The sequence below is a fragment of the Hippoglossus hippoglossus genome, chromosome 1 (genome assembly GCF_009819705.1).
Source record: "Hippoglossus hippoglossus isolate fHipHip1 chromosome 1, fHipHip1.pri, whole genome shotgun sequence".
Taxonomy (NCBI): domain Eukaryota; kingdom Metazoa; phylum Chordata; class Actinopteri; order Pleuronectiformes; family Pleuronectidae; genus Hippoglossus; species Hippoglossus hippoglossus.
Window position 1 is genome coordinate 20796155 of NC_047151.1, and position 18525 is coordinate 20814679.

Below are 18525 nucleotides of genomic sequence, written 5' to 3' on the forward strand. Positions count from 1 at the left end.
ACATTTCAGAACAGACCCTCCTCATGAATATGGAGTCTTCCCCACAAGTCATAACTGATATGACTTCTCCAAACTTTAGTTCGTCATAGTTAAACTTTGACCGTGACGCACTGGGATAAACACTCAAGTGTCCACTGGTAATAAAGCTTGAAGCCAGTTTATGCCTGTATCATACTATGGAGTGTTAGGAACACTCCATAGTGATTTCGCTAATAATTTTCCAGAACAAAATTGTAATATTAGGCAAATAAAGACGTAATTTTACAACAAAAAAAATGCTCTTAATAAGTCATAATTTTAGGCTGAAGGAGGAAATATCAAAAGATCACATTTGTTAAAATGAGGAATGTGGAGCATCTGTTGATTTATACTTTAGTATAAGTTTCGCAAATAATGAAAGTATGTCAAAAGTATCAGGACTTTGAAAAGATTGTGAAAGAAACCGAGTCTAATCTGAAGTAAGAACCTCACGGACTTGGAGAAACTAATGAGGTCAAGTTTTCACAGATTTCAGTGACATAGTGACAAAGTTCCTTCTAGGCCTTAAAGCACAAAAGCAAACAGCGACGGGGATGATGCCTCACCGGCGGCCACACACTAAAGGCTGGAGGTCACTGAGGTCATCTGTCTTGGCCTCTGTGATCTTGAACACAACTCTTTGCAGGTCTGAGATTCCCACCTCCATGTCCTCCAGCATCCCGATCTCTTCACCTGTTCACAGACAAAACAAGATTAGTGGTGATTTCATTCCTGATTGTCCAACACTGTATCTTTAGCTTCTCAAAACAATGCTGAGAGTTCAGGTCAAATTTTTAAATCTCATAGGATTAAAGTGAATAATTAATAAGATTTAAAAATGCCCCTAATTACTGACTCGGGACTGTGATTGACAGAAACACTGTCAGATCAGCGGCTGGCCAATTAACTTCTTTACTGGCCGTGAGCCACGTCGAGCCCCTCGCTCTGCGTGCAGCTGTTCATTTCACTGACCGATCCATTTAACTTCTTGCTGGGCAGCACCATGAGTTTTAGTAGAGCAGCATGAGTGAGAACTTTGATCGTGATGGTGCAGATAAAAAGTATTAGTGTACTTGTATTTAATTCAACCTCCTCTTACTGTATTGATCTAATAAATATTCATCCTAAAGACGCTGAGCTTAACTTTCCCCTGGAACATTTATATTAAAGTTAATTTGCCAGTAACTGTAACTGTGCCAGTGACATATAACCTTTCTACAAGTTGTTTTGCTATAGCCTCATCAATCAATCCCAATAAGGATTGATTGTTTTTTCAGGTTGCCAGTTCTGATTGAACCATAACTCCTTTACTCACTGTAGGTGCTGAGCAGGCTCTCAAACTGAGCCACTAGGCCGACCAGCTGAAGCTGCCTCAGGAATCCTTTGTCCTCCATTCCTGCATAGAGCCTCATGACGAAACCACAGGCTAAGGCTGCCAGCTGTAAATCAAATAAACACAAGTGCACACACACACACGCACACACAAACAACTGAGTCATATCTCCTTCAAGTTGTTTTTGGGTAAAATACCTTTGACATGAGTATGCAGGGATGAACATGTTGGTAGAAGTTTGTTGAAGTACAAAGCCTCCATATTTACTCCATATGGAGTAGAGATAAATCAAACCTCAGTTTGTCAAATTAATGGAGCCTGTGGTAAATCATAAAATATGTCTATATATTTATTTATGTCCTTAAATAATGAAAGATGCATTTTTAATTGACAGCTTTGATGTTTTTATGAAAATGTAACAAACAGAGAACCAACTTCATAAAGGGCGAGGCACAGGTTTGGACTTGCAGAGCATATAGCATTGAGTGGACTTTGGCCCGAAAAAAAAGGTGATTTGGATAATAAACAGCTCAACCGGCTAAATCTAAAATGTAAAACTTGAAGACGTATGACAGCCCTCTTGCTTTAGTGGCTCCTGCTGTGTGTATGTTTCTGTGCTGCGTCGCGACTGCGATAACCTGGCCAGTCTTCCAGGAGAACAGAAGACTCCTGGCTGTGTCTGTTTGGATCTGTCTCTCTCTGTTCTGCCAGTGTTTTTATTTAGTTTGCCTGGGCCTTGTTATTTTAGTTACTCATCTACCTGCTGACTCACTGATTAACACACTCCCACTTCTGACAAACTATTACACACTACTATAAAAACCCTGACATCCTTGACGACTTCTAAAGAGTTGCTGTGTTGTCAGCGTTGTCACCTACCGCCTGACTGAAGACCACGTCTCGCCTCTGCTGGAGGAGGAAGCCCTGTGGTATGCTGCAGGCTGCCTCCTGCAGGAGCACGAAAGTCATGGCTCTCTTGGCCTTCCCCACCACCTCCATCACACAGTCCTTTAACCTGGTCACCAGAGGACACAGCTGCTCCTTCCAGTCACCTGCGGCGGAAGGTGGGATGCAGAAAGAACAGAGGAGGACATATGTGGGATGGGCACAGGTGCGGACAGAGATGGAATGACAGTTATGCTGGGATTGTAAGATCACGTGAGTGTGTGTGTGTTCTTCTCAGCCAGAAACAACAAGTAGTTTATCTGTGGGCTGAAACCAGTTTAGCCATTCATGCCTCCCCGAAAAGGAGAAGTACTTACAAGAATGAAAAACACACACACACACACACACACACACACACACACACACACACACACACACACACACACACACACACACACACACACACACACACACACACACAATTAAACAACCTTTTGTGAACATGTAATAAAAATGATATTTACAGCAGGGTCCTAAAAATATAATCATATCCATCGGTATTTATTTTATTGTTAAGCACAGCAGATAATGGCTCATATAGTTGAATGCACCACTTTTGTGTCTTTAATCCAGTAAATGTACTTCTTATATGTAGAGTACTGTTGTGTTCTGGAGGATCTTGAGCAAACAGACAACATCAGCATCATCAAGCAAACCTGCTGTTTTGGTTCAAGTTAACACAACATTGAAAAATACAATGGACTGGGTGATGAATAGATATGGTTTGGAGGGTGTGGTCATTATAAACAATGAGAATAAACACAGTCAACCAGTCACATCACTAGTGGCGTTGCTCAGAAACAGCCGAGCCAATCAGAGAAGCCGCACGTGAAGTACAGTATAACAACAGCAGTGCTTTGAGGAGCTATATTTTAATCAGCCTCCCACCTAGTATTGGGTCATGTGGCCACAGATCACATTGAGATAAAAATCTCAAATCAATATCAATCAATATCAATAATGATCACGATAAATGTCTCATTATTTCTTTTCAGTTTAAAGACTGATTTTTGCTCCTGAGTGAATGTTGTGTCTTTACATATCAAATGTTAAATTTATATTGTTTTATTGCCTCGTCCTTATCTCACTGGTCTGTTTCTCTTCCCACCTGTTGCACATGTGGGGTTGATGTGTAACACATTACTGATTATTGGTAAGTTATAAATATCAGCATCACACCAATACTCCTATTAGTATAGTCTCCTATTAACCACATATATGTGAATATGTTTTTTAAATCAAAGTAGTGGAGTCAGTCTTTGAAGTGCCCTCTGGTGCCCCTGGTTGGGAATCAGTGGTACTGCTTAATATTTGCTTATAGTCAAAAAAATATGGATTTAATATTTATCTAAGATTTATGAACCATCACAGCTGAGTTTAGCTCCTCTGTTTCATCTAGTTTTCCATCGTAAGACAAAGACACACTTAACATCCGCACTCTGACGTCTTTTATCACACAACATACTCAACACCTGCGTAGAAATAACATACAGGAATCAGGACACAGCTTTTCTTTGCCTTCACGGTGTCTCATTTGTATTTCCTCCAGTAAGTGGGATTCTTGCAATCGCCTCAGTAGCTCACAGGGGGCAGTGTTGGATAAGTCATTTTGAGTTGTCGAGTCTTGCCACCAGGCTTTTCCCTTCTGCACCAACATAGTGAGGAGTTTTTAAAGGGGAGGTGGGGGTCAGTATCGACGCGCACAAAGACAGACAGACAGACACGGATTTGAGGAAGAATGTATAGCACATCAAGTTTGCCCTTGTCTGTCAGATAAATCATGTCTTATCTCATTTTGCAAATACCGCCTCTGCACAGAGGAGAAGGAAACAGAACTCCAGCTGTCATCTCTTCAGCAGCCCACCTGTCCAAACATCTAAACCCCCACAACGTCTTGTCATAAAAGCCTGAGCTCCACTGTTCTCCGCCACGAGATAAAGCCTGTCTCATTATTCTCGTCCATGTTTGTATTTAGACAGGCAGAAGACCACTTGCTCTGAGCCTGTTCAGTGTCTTAATAAAGGTGCTCGGGGAGTTGAGCTTATCTTTTAGACGGAACACCAGGCGGGCGGCCTTGTCCTCACCTGCCAGCTAACTTGGACAGACAGACGCACGCAGATACAGATGCACACACAGGCACAAACTGATATGAACGGACCAACCCTTGCACACATGCAAAGGGCTTTTGCATCTGGCGAGCACGCGCACGCACACACACACACACACACACACACACACACACACACACACACACACACACACACACACACACACACACACACACACACACACACACACACACACACACACACACACACACACAAGCCTTCCTCCTTGTCGCCTGGTCAGACTAATGCCGCTGCTGTGTGTGCCAGTTGGCAGCTGGAACAGACTGGGCACTTGTCTGGACACAAGCTGGAGGCAGGATTTCATTGGATGTAAGGGAAGACTGGGCAGCTTGCAGTCAACAGTGGATGGCTCTGCATATCAAATAATGCTTTCATCCACTTCTCTGGCAACAATTTAAGGTTCTCTTCTGCTAATGCTTAAAACAACAGGGACCAGGGTCTTGTGTCACTCTCTTCAACCGAGGCTGGAAAACTGTTCAGGGTTATTTCTCTCACAATGAGAAAGCATATTTTATTAAGTCCAATCAAAGTTGAGATGAAATTAGCTGCTGTTTTGTGACTTCAGCTACATTAAACCTTTTAAGCTGTTGAGTCACAATCAAGACTCGTTTCTCTCTGATGCTTCTGTCCAGTGGCTGGTTGCTTATTTCAATACTGTCCAGCAAACATCAGTAAACTTGAATAATAGAACAGGTATTCTATTGATGGTCATTCCCCTGCCAGTGTGCAAACCTGTATGGCGGACACATAAACACATCTAATCCTGCAGAAGTGTGTACGTCACATGGCCACAATCATCACAGCACTTATTTACCAGGGTTGTGTGAGGTGATGACATCAGCCAGCTGCTGCTCAGGGACCGGCTCCTGTCTGTTGTTGTCTTCCTCCTGAAGTTTATCCACCATGGCGATGACACAGTTCAGACATTTGGCCACGTTGGCCCACACCCTGTCCTGAAAGAGCCGAGCACACTCTGTCACACACTGTACACGCTATGTATTCATGTATGTGTTTAAAGAAAATTAGTCTAAGCCGGCTTTGTTTTCAAAAGGTCAAAAGGAAATTGCTGTCCGAACATTCGGAGATTACTCTTCAAGTGTTTTCATTGTTTGCAGCTTTCTATCTCTTCTCCTGAGCTCCTACTGTTCACTGACAAATAGATGCTTTTCTCTTCTGTGTGTGTGTACAAATACCACAATCCTACTGTGTGTGTGTGTGTACAAATACGACAATCCTAACTGATTGTGTGCATTTTGGTCTTTGTTGCCTCAGTTTGATTTGAACATGTTAAAACGGTGGGTAATATATTGAGAGATAATGAAGTCGTGATCAGCTGCTGCTGTCGGTGTGGCAGACAAACCAGTCCTCAGCACTTCCATGGAAAGAAGCAGACCACACCATCATTTCTGCAGTCAGTTTGTCAGGATGAAAGGTTTGAACTCCTTTGAGAAAAGGCTCTCATTAAAATGAAAAAGTTATATTTGGCATGCGAAATAATTTGGGAGGTAATTTGAGATTATTTGCCATAAAAATGGTTTATCTGTGATACAGCTGATTTCCCTGTGTGTACTCTGCAGCGGGGACCAGCAGTAAAAATAACAGTTTGTCATTCTGCACTTAAATGAACTCAAACCATAAATAGCTGCAGCTTTGAAAGACTTCTTAATCAGTCAGCCTCACCCATTCCTCCTCGTCATACTCTTTGTGGTGCGGTATGGAGTCTTGGTGCTTCAGAGGCAGAGTTCCACCTTCGCCTTTTGTCGTGGTTTGTGATCCATCCACATTATTACACATCACCGTGCTCTCGGTGACGGACGTGGCTGGACTGTGGCCTGGGAGTCCCTGCACCGGGCTCGGATTCTGCTCGCTGCACTGGTGGACGTGACCTTGATGTTGGCCGGCCTGCGCTGGGGTTGGCTTCTGGTTCTTGGAAACGTACCCGGGCTGTGCTGCATGCAGGGCTAGCAGTGCACTCTTGACCAATTCATCCTTAAGTGTGTGAACAAATTGCTCTGTCTGTAGCAGAGAGAGAGAGAGAAAAAAAAAGATAAATGGGAGACAGATACTGAAAGTTATTGTGGGATAGTACACCAAATGAAAATTTAAGCTGTGAAAAAGCAAAACAGACACGGTGAGAGTGAGACAGAAAGAGACGGTCACACTGGCGAGGAGAGTGGGTGGAAGAAAACACCGGCGAGTAACTATTTACAGAGCAAGTGAACAGAAACTAGGAAAATGAACACCCTCCCTCACCATTAAGTAGCTGCTCTCCTAACGGCAGCACAGCCAGCGAGCAACCACAACAGCAACAAACAACAAACAATTCAATTACTCCTCCTCCTCCTGCTGGCTTCTACGCGAGCACACTTCTTCTGATCACAAATTCACCAGCTACTGTATGCTGATGATGATCCCGGCACCAAGGAGCCTCGCACACTGCTGCCGCCACTGCGTAATAAAATGATAAGGGCTCTCAAGAGTAATTGAGTTAGCACTGCAATAAGCAATTCTATTACCACAGCAAAATGCCGTCTAACACAACGCGTGAGCCAAGCCTCCATTAAAACAAAACCTATATTTGTCACACAAACGCCTGCCTCCCCGCTGTGGACAGAATAGTGGATGAGGATGTTGAGACGGCGAGAAGTGGTGGAGGCGGCAAAGTCAGCAAAGTAGATACGTGTGGAAGAGAAGCTCAGGCCAGTCCTGGTACAACAGACACTATATTCATCATTTACACAACTACCCAGTGTACCGTGATACCAGAAAAAGGCATCTACATGTGACATATTTCTAATTTGCTTGTATTTTTAGATTTGTCAGTCTTGTCTTGTGTGTCGCTGAATTATCTGTGCACTCATCTTGAATTGAATCCAAATAAAAGAAAGTCTGTATAAGAAACAATTTTGTGCAGCAGAAATATTTTTTTCTTATAAAGAACTATACACAATACATTACTCCAAATAAAAATATAAAATACTGTAAAGTGAAAGGATAATAAATTATAATTAAGTAAAAGTTGATCTGTGGCGAATAAAAACTAAATATTAAATACTGAGTATAAAGTGCTGTGTGCCTGCTCAGCTCAAAGATTCCTTAAGTTCCTCCTTTGTAGCTGTTGAGCTGCATAATGACAGTGGGGATAAAATTGTCCATTAAAAATTAATCGGTGTGAAAACTTTCCATTGCATCATCGGGGGGGGGTGTTTAAAGACTTTTCTGAGCCCTTTAGCGACAAATCTCACGACTTCTGGGACAAACGTCAGTTACTGTCCCTGGAGGAGCGGCGTCAGTGCTGCCCCACATGTGAGAGGAGGTGCGTGGCAGGGAGGCAGAGCTGGGGGAGCTACATGCGTGAATGCAAATGTCCGAATCAGACGAATTGGACTGTAATTGACTTTTTCTCTGCAAGCTCCCCGGGTTCAAAGTCCATGTAGCGTCCTTGAGCTGATGCACAAACAGATAAAGGGCTGGGACTGCAGCACACAAGGCAGAATGCAAATACAACGGGATTTCATCATGAATATGCTGTTTTAAAAACGCAGCACATTCACCACACGCAGCTCAGCTATAAGTCCAATCTATAAGCCTTGGTTGTTTTGAATCATTCATAATGCTGGTGTTGCCGTTTAGGTTCTGTTTCCACCCCTGTCTGTTTGTCTGTTGGTTTGAATGTTTGAATGCGAGAAAGATTACACAAAGACAACCTGGTGGAAGGAGATTCCCCAGAGAATAATTCACGGATCTTGATAAAAAAAAACAAGCGAACTGATATCTATGAGTGTGTGAAACTTCAGTGCAGCTTGATTGAATTTACTGAGACTGTTTGTGCTGTAGAGTGACACTCTAGTTGAAACTGTTACACTCAGTTCACCACACAACTTGGTGTAAACATGCTCTGTTTTCATGGTTTAACATTTAAACAACGGAATTATGACATCATGATGATTTCTTTCACACGCTTCCAATAGGAGTTTCCACTCACTGGAAGTAATCACTCGTTTCATCATCACCGAGGGCAGATCATGTGATAACAGCCACTGATGTAAAACTGTTAAGATGATGACTCAGTCTCTTCACTTTGAACACACAGTGTCACAGAATCCCCTGAATGTGACTGAAAACCTCTACAATCGCTCAGATTAACTCTACGTCCACACTCTGAGTCATCATAACCCCTCGTCTCCGGCCTTCATATGTGCTTGTGCTTAGAGACCCTTCACATCAATGAGTTCCATGGTTATTCACTTTATGACGGTTCTGTACTTCTGGTACTTAGACCACTTTTCATTAGTTTGAACTTTTACTGAGAATAAACTGCCGACTTGCTTTGAGAGACACGGCGTTCATCATATGACGCCAACAGTCATTTAAAAAAAACAAAAACAACAACACAATCACTGGTCAAAATCCTCTGCTCCTGACTGGACTGTTACCAACTGAACGGGTCATTTGAAGAATGTTTAAGCAGAGAAAGCGGACGACGGCTACACTTAAAACACCATTGTATCTCATTCATATCCATTTGAATTGCATTGCATTGTACAAATGAGTTCCATTACTTAAGTCAAAGATGTGAGAGCTAAAATCTATGGATAAGAGGAAATGTGAAATTACATGCGAAAAGGAATTTCTGCTGGGACAATGTTCTGTCATTCAAGCATATGTATAGAAAGATTTTTGAAATATTTTAAAGATGAAAAAAAAAAAAAAAAGAGTAATAAAAAAAGAGCCACGCTTGATTGAGCAACCAAAACACTTCAAAATGTAAATTCATATTCAAATTGAACTCTGCTTATCTGACCTCAATGTTAATTTGCAATCTACGAGACCATGTATTATTCATTATATTTTCCTGAGATGAGTGAAAAAAGACACACGATGTATTTAAAACAATCTGGGTCATATTTGCACTTCTTAACCACAGGGTCATATCTGACACCGCCTGTGCTCATACGATAACTTTTCATACTGGTGAGCTTATTCCCAGACAAAATGCTATTCATGCATTTCTGTTGAGGATAAAAGTGAACTGATTACATTAGAAATCAGGTGAAGTTTCTTGCCTCTGTTATATTTCTAAATATTCAGTCAGAAGGATCTGGAGGGAAGGTGCATGATATCCTGTGTTGCAGGATCCAAATAGATATTGTGTTTAAAGTGAAATATCAGCGGTGCTCTCCTTTGGGCAAAAGAGAAAAGCATCGCAGCTTCATTTTCTTATCAAGGCTAAACCAAAGCAACCCTGCCTCTCCAAGTGCAAAAAACGGCTCCTCGGTGCTGCTCCTCCACACCTTCCTGTTTGAGAGATCTGACATGCTCGGAAATCTCTTGGGAGAGATTCCGTTGCTAGTCTTTCTTCAACATGTCTGCCGATGTGATCCTGACTGAGCACAAGTGCAAGTCAGAGAACGCCTCTGTGGACTCTGACTGCGAAAAAAACACAAGTTAGGTTTGATCTTAAAAAAACGAGGAAAATAGTAAGAATTTATTCACCCCGAATGTTTTTGAATGGTTTTGTCCTGAGGGAAGAACAAATTTCGGCTGAGAAAAAAATACTAACTTAACAGACGAGGTGAACGGAGGCTGAATGGAGAGAGCATGTTAGAACATCACTTGGCCGTGACGACACTCACTCACTTGTGTGTGTGACCGCTCTGTGCAACACATCATTCAGCATGATCGTGCAGAGACGATCAAACCCGCAGCTCTTTGCAGGTAACTGATATGTTAGAGACATATAACTTGTGCTACAACGCAGCTGGAGGGAGGGGAGTTGCGTGCACATCCCATTTTCACTGTGATTATCATCAGTAGAGATATTATTATTATCATCAACAGAATCATCCTCATATATAGAGAAGCTGCAGCACATCTGCAGTCAGAATGTGCCCATTGAGAGTGTTCTGGAGTGAAATATTGATTGGCCTTAAGAAAGGTGGTCTGAGCAGAGAAAGTCAGAGGCAGCGAGTACTTGATAAAAAAAAAACAGGTTCTTAAATCCACCTAATATTCTCTGAAGGTGTGACTCACTGTCTTCAAACTTCACACAGCAGAGACCCACTCACAAATGCATCCACCTTTACTTACATTTCTGTAAGATGGATAAAAACTAGTGGTGCACCGATGTATCGGCCGTATATCGGTAGCGGCCGATATTCGCCTCGTTTACTGCTATCGGCGTATCGGTAATAAACTTGACTTTCACTGATAACATTGGCCGATGTTCATTGGTATGTTTTCTGCAGCCTGCCAATCTGGCATCCAGATTATGGTACACTGACGCCGGGTTTACACCGGGCGCTGAAGCGCCGCGCCGCGCAGCGCAGCACCAAGGAAAGCCAGGCGCCTCCCATCCACCCCCCCTGTTAAACCTTTGTGCGGTTCACATGGGCTGCGATGGGCCACGCCGCGCCAGCGCCCTTCACCGATGGTTTCGGCGTGCGAGCGAGCGTATCGCGCCAGGAAACACTGAAAAATGATTTTAAACGATATAAATGACATATTTTATATGATATAAATGATCAAATATGCATCCCATACTTTGTATTCCCCTTCTGTTGTCCTGGAGTTTTAATTTTCCCAATTTTCCCAAACACATAATTAAATGTCCCCCTCTGCCCATCCACTACAGCCACACAAGCAGTCATATAGATAAAAAGAGAGAGAGGGGGGGGCTAAAGGCTTGCTTGGAGAATACGTCATTTACCCCCGACACCCGACATTGAACGGGTTACATACAACAACAAGCGGAGAATCGCGGGCTGACCGGCGCGGAGAAATGCGGGTCCGGTGTGCACATGTGCAACAGGTACTACATACAAACAGCAGAGACAATGTCGGCAGCGTCGGCTGTGTGGGATTTCTTCACTGTCTCAGAGAAAGATCGCCGTTTAGCAATTTGCAAGACATGTTCAGCCGACATTTCAAGAGGGGGTAATACCACCAAGGATTTCAACATGGCATCTAAAGTTACACTTGTCACTTTTTCTGTTTTTCATATTATTCAAGTAATAAACAAATATCGGTATTGGTATCGGCTATCGGCTAGATTGTTGTTTTAAATATCGGTATCGGCCAAGAATTTCCATATCGGTGCATCCCTAATAAAAACCATGGGAGTGAGTGTGGAGTTAGTTTTTCTTTAGTGTGGGTATATAGACAGAAGGTGGTGAATGCTGTGCAGATGGTTAAAGGAATAGCTCAGAGCAGCTTAAAGGACTGATGTGACTCTCGTTATAAACATGTAGATGGATCATCTTTTAACTACTTGTGTTCGTTCATTTATATTTTCAAATGTCACGCAGGGTGTAATTCTACGTAGCTAGAGGACGAGAAAGGTCCGCACACCAATTGATGCTCCCTCAGACCTTTTAAGGAGGAGTTTTGGGCAAAGACCCTTCTTCAGATGTCTGATGACGTTTGGTTGTAGGAGGATCAACCTGGTGTGTGGACATTTCTTGTCTTCTGGTTTTTGTCCTGTTTTGATGTGTGTGCTTTTCTGATACTTTTCTTAACGACATGTTTGTTTGACTGCAGCGTAACACTGTCAACGTGGTGAAACTATTGATGAAGTCAGTGTATTCGATCATGTAGTTACACAATGTATGTAAACAGGTGTGTATATGTGCGAACAAGTTATCAAGTGTGTGTGTGTGTGTGTGTGTGTGTGTGTGTGTGTGTGTGTGTGTGCAGACACAGGTAATTTGTGTGTGTGTCTATAAAAAAAAAGATGATTTCTGTGACAGACGAGCAGATGTGCAGGAGGAAATACTGACATACATCATGAGAAGCTGTTGATGATTTGGAGGCTTCGGAGTTTGAAGGAGTGATGACATTGAACATCAGCTCACCTCCACACATCCAAAAAACTGATTTTAATCAGAGAGCAGCACTGCTCGTGCTGACCAGGCCAGGGGTTTACTTGGCCGACGTGTGTGTGTCTAATCATCGTTGAGAGGAAGTGGTGACAGAGTGAATGTACCAATTAAGCGGACTGATTGGGCTGTATTCCACTGTGGCAAAAAAAACAAAACAATCTCTCCCACAGCAGATTGCAATCTGACAGCACCAGATGTAATTCATTAATTATACTGATAAACACGCCTCGACGCCATAAACGTCCATGCTGCTATTCACTTTTGTTAGTTTGGTGTTTTTATGATGAGTTACGGGTTTTTTCCTGGCGTTGTCTGTTCAGTGTGTGTGTGCGACTGTATCAAAACAACTCCTTGGTTTAAAGGTTGTTAAGTTATTTAGAGTTTATTAATTTTGCAGGGATTTTACCAGAGCTGGTACCAAATCACTCTCTCACAGTAACTCCTTTGGGAGGTAAACCTTTAGTCTGAAATTTAAAACAATACATCCACCTCAACAGTAATGCAGAACACCTACGCAAATAAGTAAGTTGTATTTGGATGAATATAAGTTTAATTACACTTAAACTAAAAGGCTTTTCGGGCTGAGGTATAACCTTTCAGTGTTTGGTTTTGTGTCCAGGAATAAAAGTGGTGTCTTTCAACAAAGTAGGAAATAAATGGACAGTTCCAATGGAAGGGAGTAGGGCTGGAGGATTGGGGGCTGCCTCACCTTGTCAGAAAGCTTCTTGAGCACATCCTTTAGTCCAGTTGAAGAGCGCTCCTGGGCAGCCTGGAGGAGCTGGTCCGCTGAGCTCGTGATGAGGGGCTGGAGGAGGCTCACGGTGCTGAGTACCTCCTGAGCTTTGGCTGTGTGCTCTGGTGAGTAGTAGATACACTGGTAGGCAGTGCTGAAGCTGTGAGGCGGGAAAAGAAAAGAAAACATCGATTCAGATTTGACAGATTTCGCCACGGCTGCACGGCCATGGGCTGGATGCAGGGCTGTGTATCACTTTTAAGAGTAGAAATGAAAGTGGCCCGACTGGGACACAGTTGTTTCTAATGGAATTGTAGCTGTAATGGATAGAAACTCTGCCCATTCGTTTTGTTTTTGCTCAGTGTCCACTTTCTTCAGGCACGTGCCAAAACTAGGAAAGTAGGAAGATATTTATTTGATGTCAGACAAGTTACAAGCGACACTGCAGCATCTGGAGGCCGAGAAACAAAGGAATGCAAAATGGTATTTTCTTTGAGGTGTAATCTATCTAATCTAATGAATCGAATCTATCAAATACTTCCAGAAATCTCTCTCTGTCTGTGACTCTCATATCTTGAGAGCCGTTCATCTTATTGGCTTCACACTTGGCATGTGTATTGTTAAGGGCTCAAGGGCGTACAGTGTTGGGTTTGGTGCCATTTTAACAGTCAACCAGTGCTCTGCAGTAGCTGCGGCTGGGACTCATCAACTCAAATGACGTTGCCAATCACGACCACAGCAATGACAACGGATTCTCCAGTTTCAAGTCGAGCTTCACCTAACTTTGAACAGTTGAACAGCTCTCTAAACTTGCATCATAGGTATAAATCAGACTCAGAACCTGATTACATAGAAATAGGAATCGTGGCCCTGGGTCTTGAAGAAAGGAACCAATAAAAAAAACATGTTAATAACAGAAGTAGAAAAGCTTTAAATCAAGTCTTTTCAAATCAAAAACATTTTCTAAAGAGGTATTCAAAAAGGGAAACTCAAGGTGTTGAGATTGAGTATTGACGCACAGGTGAATAACGGAACTCTCCTGACTATAAACATTACATTATGCTGGATAACTTTCATTTCTCTGCTGCTTTGAAAATGTCCAGCAGCAGCGCTTTCCAGTTGCTCTGTGTGAACTGTTAAATTGGTCCTGCAGTCCAACGCCAATCCATTATTTTCCCCCTTATGAATTTTTAATCCCTTCCTCGTTCGGAGGGGGGGCCATTTAATCCCAGACAAAAACACCTTTTGTCACTTTCTAGGTTCCGGGGGCAAATCCCTCCAATCAAACATTCTCCACGGGTAAAGTTCCAGTGACTTTCAATGAGTTTCCGCCGACTTCCTGCCATCAGACGTAGCGTGGAGCGAGGCAGTCATTTGCAAGCCTCCCAGGTAGTTTAGAGTCAACTCCACAAGCCTCTATGTAGGCCAGACCCCAGAGCCAGATCCTAAGGCATAATTGACATAAGACAGAGAGAGACACTGAGAGAGAGAGAGACAGAGGAAGAGAGGGGCACACACAAAAGGCTGGCATTATACAGTACTCTGTAGTGCTCTGAATATTTTGCAGGGAGGGAGAGAAAGAGCTTCTTTAGAAGTCGTCCGGTGGGGAACAGCTCCACCTGATGTATCAATAAGTGTGAAAATCTGAAGGTCTTTAGAAATTAGGCGTAGACGGTACAAGCCACTAACTATGTCTTTGACTGGCTAACTTTCAAATCTTGGCCTTGTCATTACAGCTAATGAGACCCCTGGAGGACGACCACCCACAAGCTCAGAGCGAATGAAAGGAATCACTAAGTGAGAGGGAGACACGGGGCAAACAGCGCTCGATACGCGGCACAGAACACCAATATTTCTACCTGTTAAACCTCTTTTATCACACCTTCCAAAACCATACATCTTCAAATACTAAACCACAGCGCAGTCCAAAATTAAATAATCTACCGCAGCAAAGTGAAGTCTTTAATTCCCTGTGAGCTTACATTCGTCCAACTACATTATGCAGAACTAAAGAGGAAGAAGAAAATCCTCCAGGACCGCAACAATGGAGATACTCCAGAATTCGAGGCAAAGAAGAAGAAGAAGTTGTTGGAAGAGGGGAATTGCTTCGGCAACTGAGATTCAATAACAGCCCTGTTGACTCATAAGTACAAATCCAATCCCATTAGGGAGACTATGCAGGCAATAATGAATGCAGGGACCTGCCACCTGATGCTAGAGGACAGAATTGATCCCCGCTAAGGCTGGCTACGGCGAGGAACTTTAATTGCCTCATCAGCAATGCTGTCAGTCGAAACAGGGTCAACCGAGACGGCGAACCGCGCAAAGGTAAAACAGCACAAATGTGTGAAAAACAAAAGCTGATGTTGCACCCAAGGATCTGCTTGTCATTTCAACCTTGGCATCCCCATCCCGTATGCAAATGGGGAGTGCTCAGTGCCAAGTTTTTAAAAACATGATGCCAATAAAACAAGGGGCTGGACAAAAAAAAAACTAAAAAACGCAGAATATAAAACCAATACCAACAGTGCTGGAATGAATGTCACCTGGAGCTAAAATATTAATGTTTTATTGAGGATGTGAAAGACAGGATGTGATTGAAAAGTCAGAAATTGCTTCTTCATCTATTAATAAATAAGTACACAAGTAGAAAGTCATCCCAATCTGTCAAGGTCTAAAACGGACTCGCATCACACCTGAATTCATAAAATCCCTCCTTCACTTCTTTTCTTCTTCACTGTTTGAAGTTTGAAAACAGACACACGTTTCAACGTTGCAATCTGGAAACACTACTTACACACTTTGTTCGTATGCAGTTGCCAATCGATCAGACAATTCTGAGTGTAATGTGTTGGTTTTGTTTGCCTTCTAGTGCGATATTATCTATAATAATCACAAAGAAAATAAAAAATAAAAAACTTTGAAAAGACAATAAAGGGTTTAATGGCTCTTTGTACTCAGAATCGAAGTTTGCTGACGCAGAGGCTCCTAATAACGGCACTTGTAGTGGCATTGGGAATTCTCTCTTATTGCATGAGGCGATGCTTTGGTTTTTATTGTGCACAACTGATGTACACAGTATATGAATGTTTACTGATATTCATAATATGAATGTGAGGCAATTTTACATCTGCGTGTTGTTTGTGAATATTTATCTACTGTGTGTCTACAGCCCTGAGAGACTCATAGTTTTACATTTCCATACAATGGAGCAGAAGAGAATTACAAGTGAATTGGTTTGATGTTTCCCCCTAAAAGGACAAACTAAGGAACATCACATCAGACTGCTAAGTTTGTCCTCTGAGAGTTTTAACCATCGACAAGTGATGCACAGGCTCAATTTCACTGCCGGATAAAGACCAATGATCCAACATGTACATGTACGCACACACACCACGAGTCGAGCTCTTTATAATGTGCCCACAAATCGTGTTTAGGTCGACTCTCAAGTTAGAGCTACAGTTGATGAAAGAGCCTTGTGTGCAGACTCCATTACGCAGTATATATAAATTATATATTAGGACTCATTATCCCTGTAAATAGCCACCAACATCTAACCACCGCCACCTGCTTCCTCAGTGCGCTCTACAGGCTTCATATTTTTAAAAAACGCAAACTCTTTCTATTCATGTTTTTCTTGCCTGTTTTTCCATCATAAAATATAACCTGCAGACACATCTAATTACACACACACAGAAATTAGACTCCAGTTATGCTACTAATGCCAGGATGCAGGTCTCCGCTTTGAGCTGATCAACTCCCCATTGAACCATCTGCATGTGTCAGGTTTGTTTTCCATCTGAAAGTGTCACGTTGTCAAACTTCAGTTACACATGTTTCAGATCTACATGCAGAGCGGCGCAGAGAGGAAACATGGCTGGGATGTGAAGCCGTGCAGTGGAATCATGACCGGTCATATAAATGTGCTGGTTCAATTTAGGGGGGTGTGGTTGAAAAAATCTACTTCTTATAAAAACTCCAGTAACTGCATTTGTGGCTGACGTCCAGTTTCATTACAGTAATTTTCCGTTTGCACAGACGTGTGAAGGCCTTGGCAGCGGTGACATTTCGGCTGCATGTGAGCTAATTGAATGCAGCCGCTGACAGAAACAATGGAGGCCACTGGATTTTCATGATCAGAAGCAATATTTCAATTTATCTGACCGTAGAGTCATTTTTTGGCTGACACTGTATTTTCAGTTGCAACTCTTGTGAGAGGGTATTACTTTCCTTTTAGGTGAAGCTCCTCCAGACTCCATTACATGGTGCCAGTACATCATTGTTGGGAGAGAAATGCTTTTAGGAAGAACTGCTGCCAGACTCCAACACACTCGCTGATAATGTATGATAATGGATTCTTCTTAATCCCACCTCGTTTCTGTTTGCGCCCCAAGTGCATCGTGTGCCTCTGGCCATAAAAACACAGAAGGTGCGCCGCCGCTCCCTCTACACAAGATGCACCTGACTGCACCTTGCGTCTGCACTTTGATTCACGCCATTATCAGTCGTCATCTTATTATATTTCAAGTTTCAAACACTGGATCCCCCAGAAAAAGGATCCATCCATGTGCACAGCTTAATCAGGTAAGTCTAGGAGGAGACTCCAGTGAAACGAGTGTGTCCAGGCTGAACTTTGTCCTAGCTTTTCCTAAATGATCAATAGAAATTGGTTATAACAGTAATGACAGGGGGAAAATTGCTGGGCCCAGCGGCCTAATTAAGCCGACATCTCCAGCGCATGGCTAATTAATAGTGGAGAAGAAATTAATGAAGAGCTTGTGGCCTGCTGCTGACAGCCAGCAGGAGTAAAATGCAGCTACGTCAGCAGAGAGCCCTGCAGCACTGCAGGTGACTGCCAAAGCCTCCTTCTTCATTTAGACAGCACACTCTAATCATAGTTTTCACACCAGGTCACTGCCACACAGACACAGCAGAAAGATACAGTTTATACATAGAACCACGCTGGAAGATCTGATCTTAAACCAGATTTTTGTTAAATGGCAATTCCCATCTTTTGTTGATTCGTCTACTGGGTCTCACGTCAGCTCTCAGTAAAACAGCCAATGCTTTCCTCAGTGATTCAGACACAGGCTTGAAACCCTGATCTGAGACCAGATAAGCCTCAAGGCTGCTGCCAGCATCCCTCTTCATCATCCACAGATCCTGAAGCAGGCTGATTCCAGAGAAGGCAAAAACTACTAACAAGCTGTTTCCCATTAGCATAGAGTCCCAGCCAGTGCCAATGTTTAGCCCCTAAAACACACACAGTAGAACTGGGAGAAAGTTATTTTGTTGGACAACACGCTGCGAGTCACATTAAATCTGAACATCGGCCCCAAGAGACTCTATTAAATGTGTGGGATGTAGTTTAAACCACTCTGTGTCTCAGAAATGTGTCATCCGGCGGTCCAGCTTGACCAGGAGGCCTGGCCAAATGACAGTGAGTCCTTCCTCTCTGTGCAGAATTCAAAGACACATGCAGAGAGC

General features: G+C 42.8%; 1 protein-coding gene across 16 annotated transcripts in view; it reads right to left on the reverse strand.

Moving 5' to 3' along the window:
- Nucleotides 1–18525, reverse strand: part of inpp4b (inositol polyphosphate-4-phosphatase type II B) — a 196569-nt gene that overhangs the window by 8000 nt on the left and 170044 nt on the right. For all 16 annotated transcript variants that reach the window (XR_004614566.1, XM_034591944.1, XM_034591933.1 and 13 more), the window contains 6 exons: nt 13015–13198; nt 6106–6441; nt 5240–5378; nt 2231–2403; nt 1334–1457; nt 585–711 (listed from right to left, as the gene is read on the reverse strand). Coding sequence is in view for 15 of the 16 variants with exons in the window: in XM_034591944.1 (XP_034447835.1) it covers nt 585–711; nt 1334–1457; nt 2231–2403; nt 5240–5378; nt 6106–6441; nt 13015–13198 (1083 nt within the window). In the remaining variant the exon portion in view is untranslated. The remainder of the gene's footprint in view (nt 1–584; nt 712–1333; nt 1458–2230; nt 2404–5239; nt 5379–6105; nt 6442–13014; nt 13199–18525) is intronic.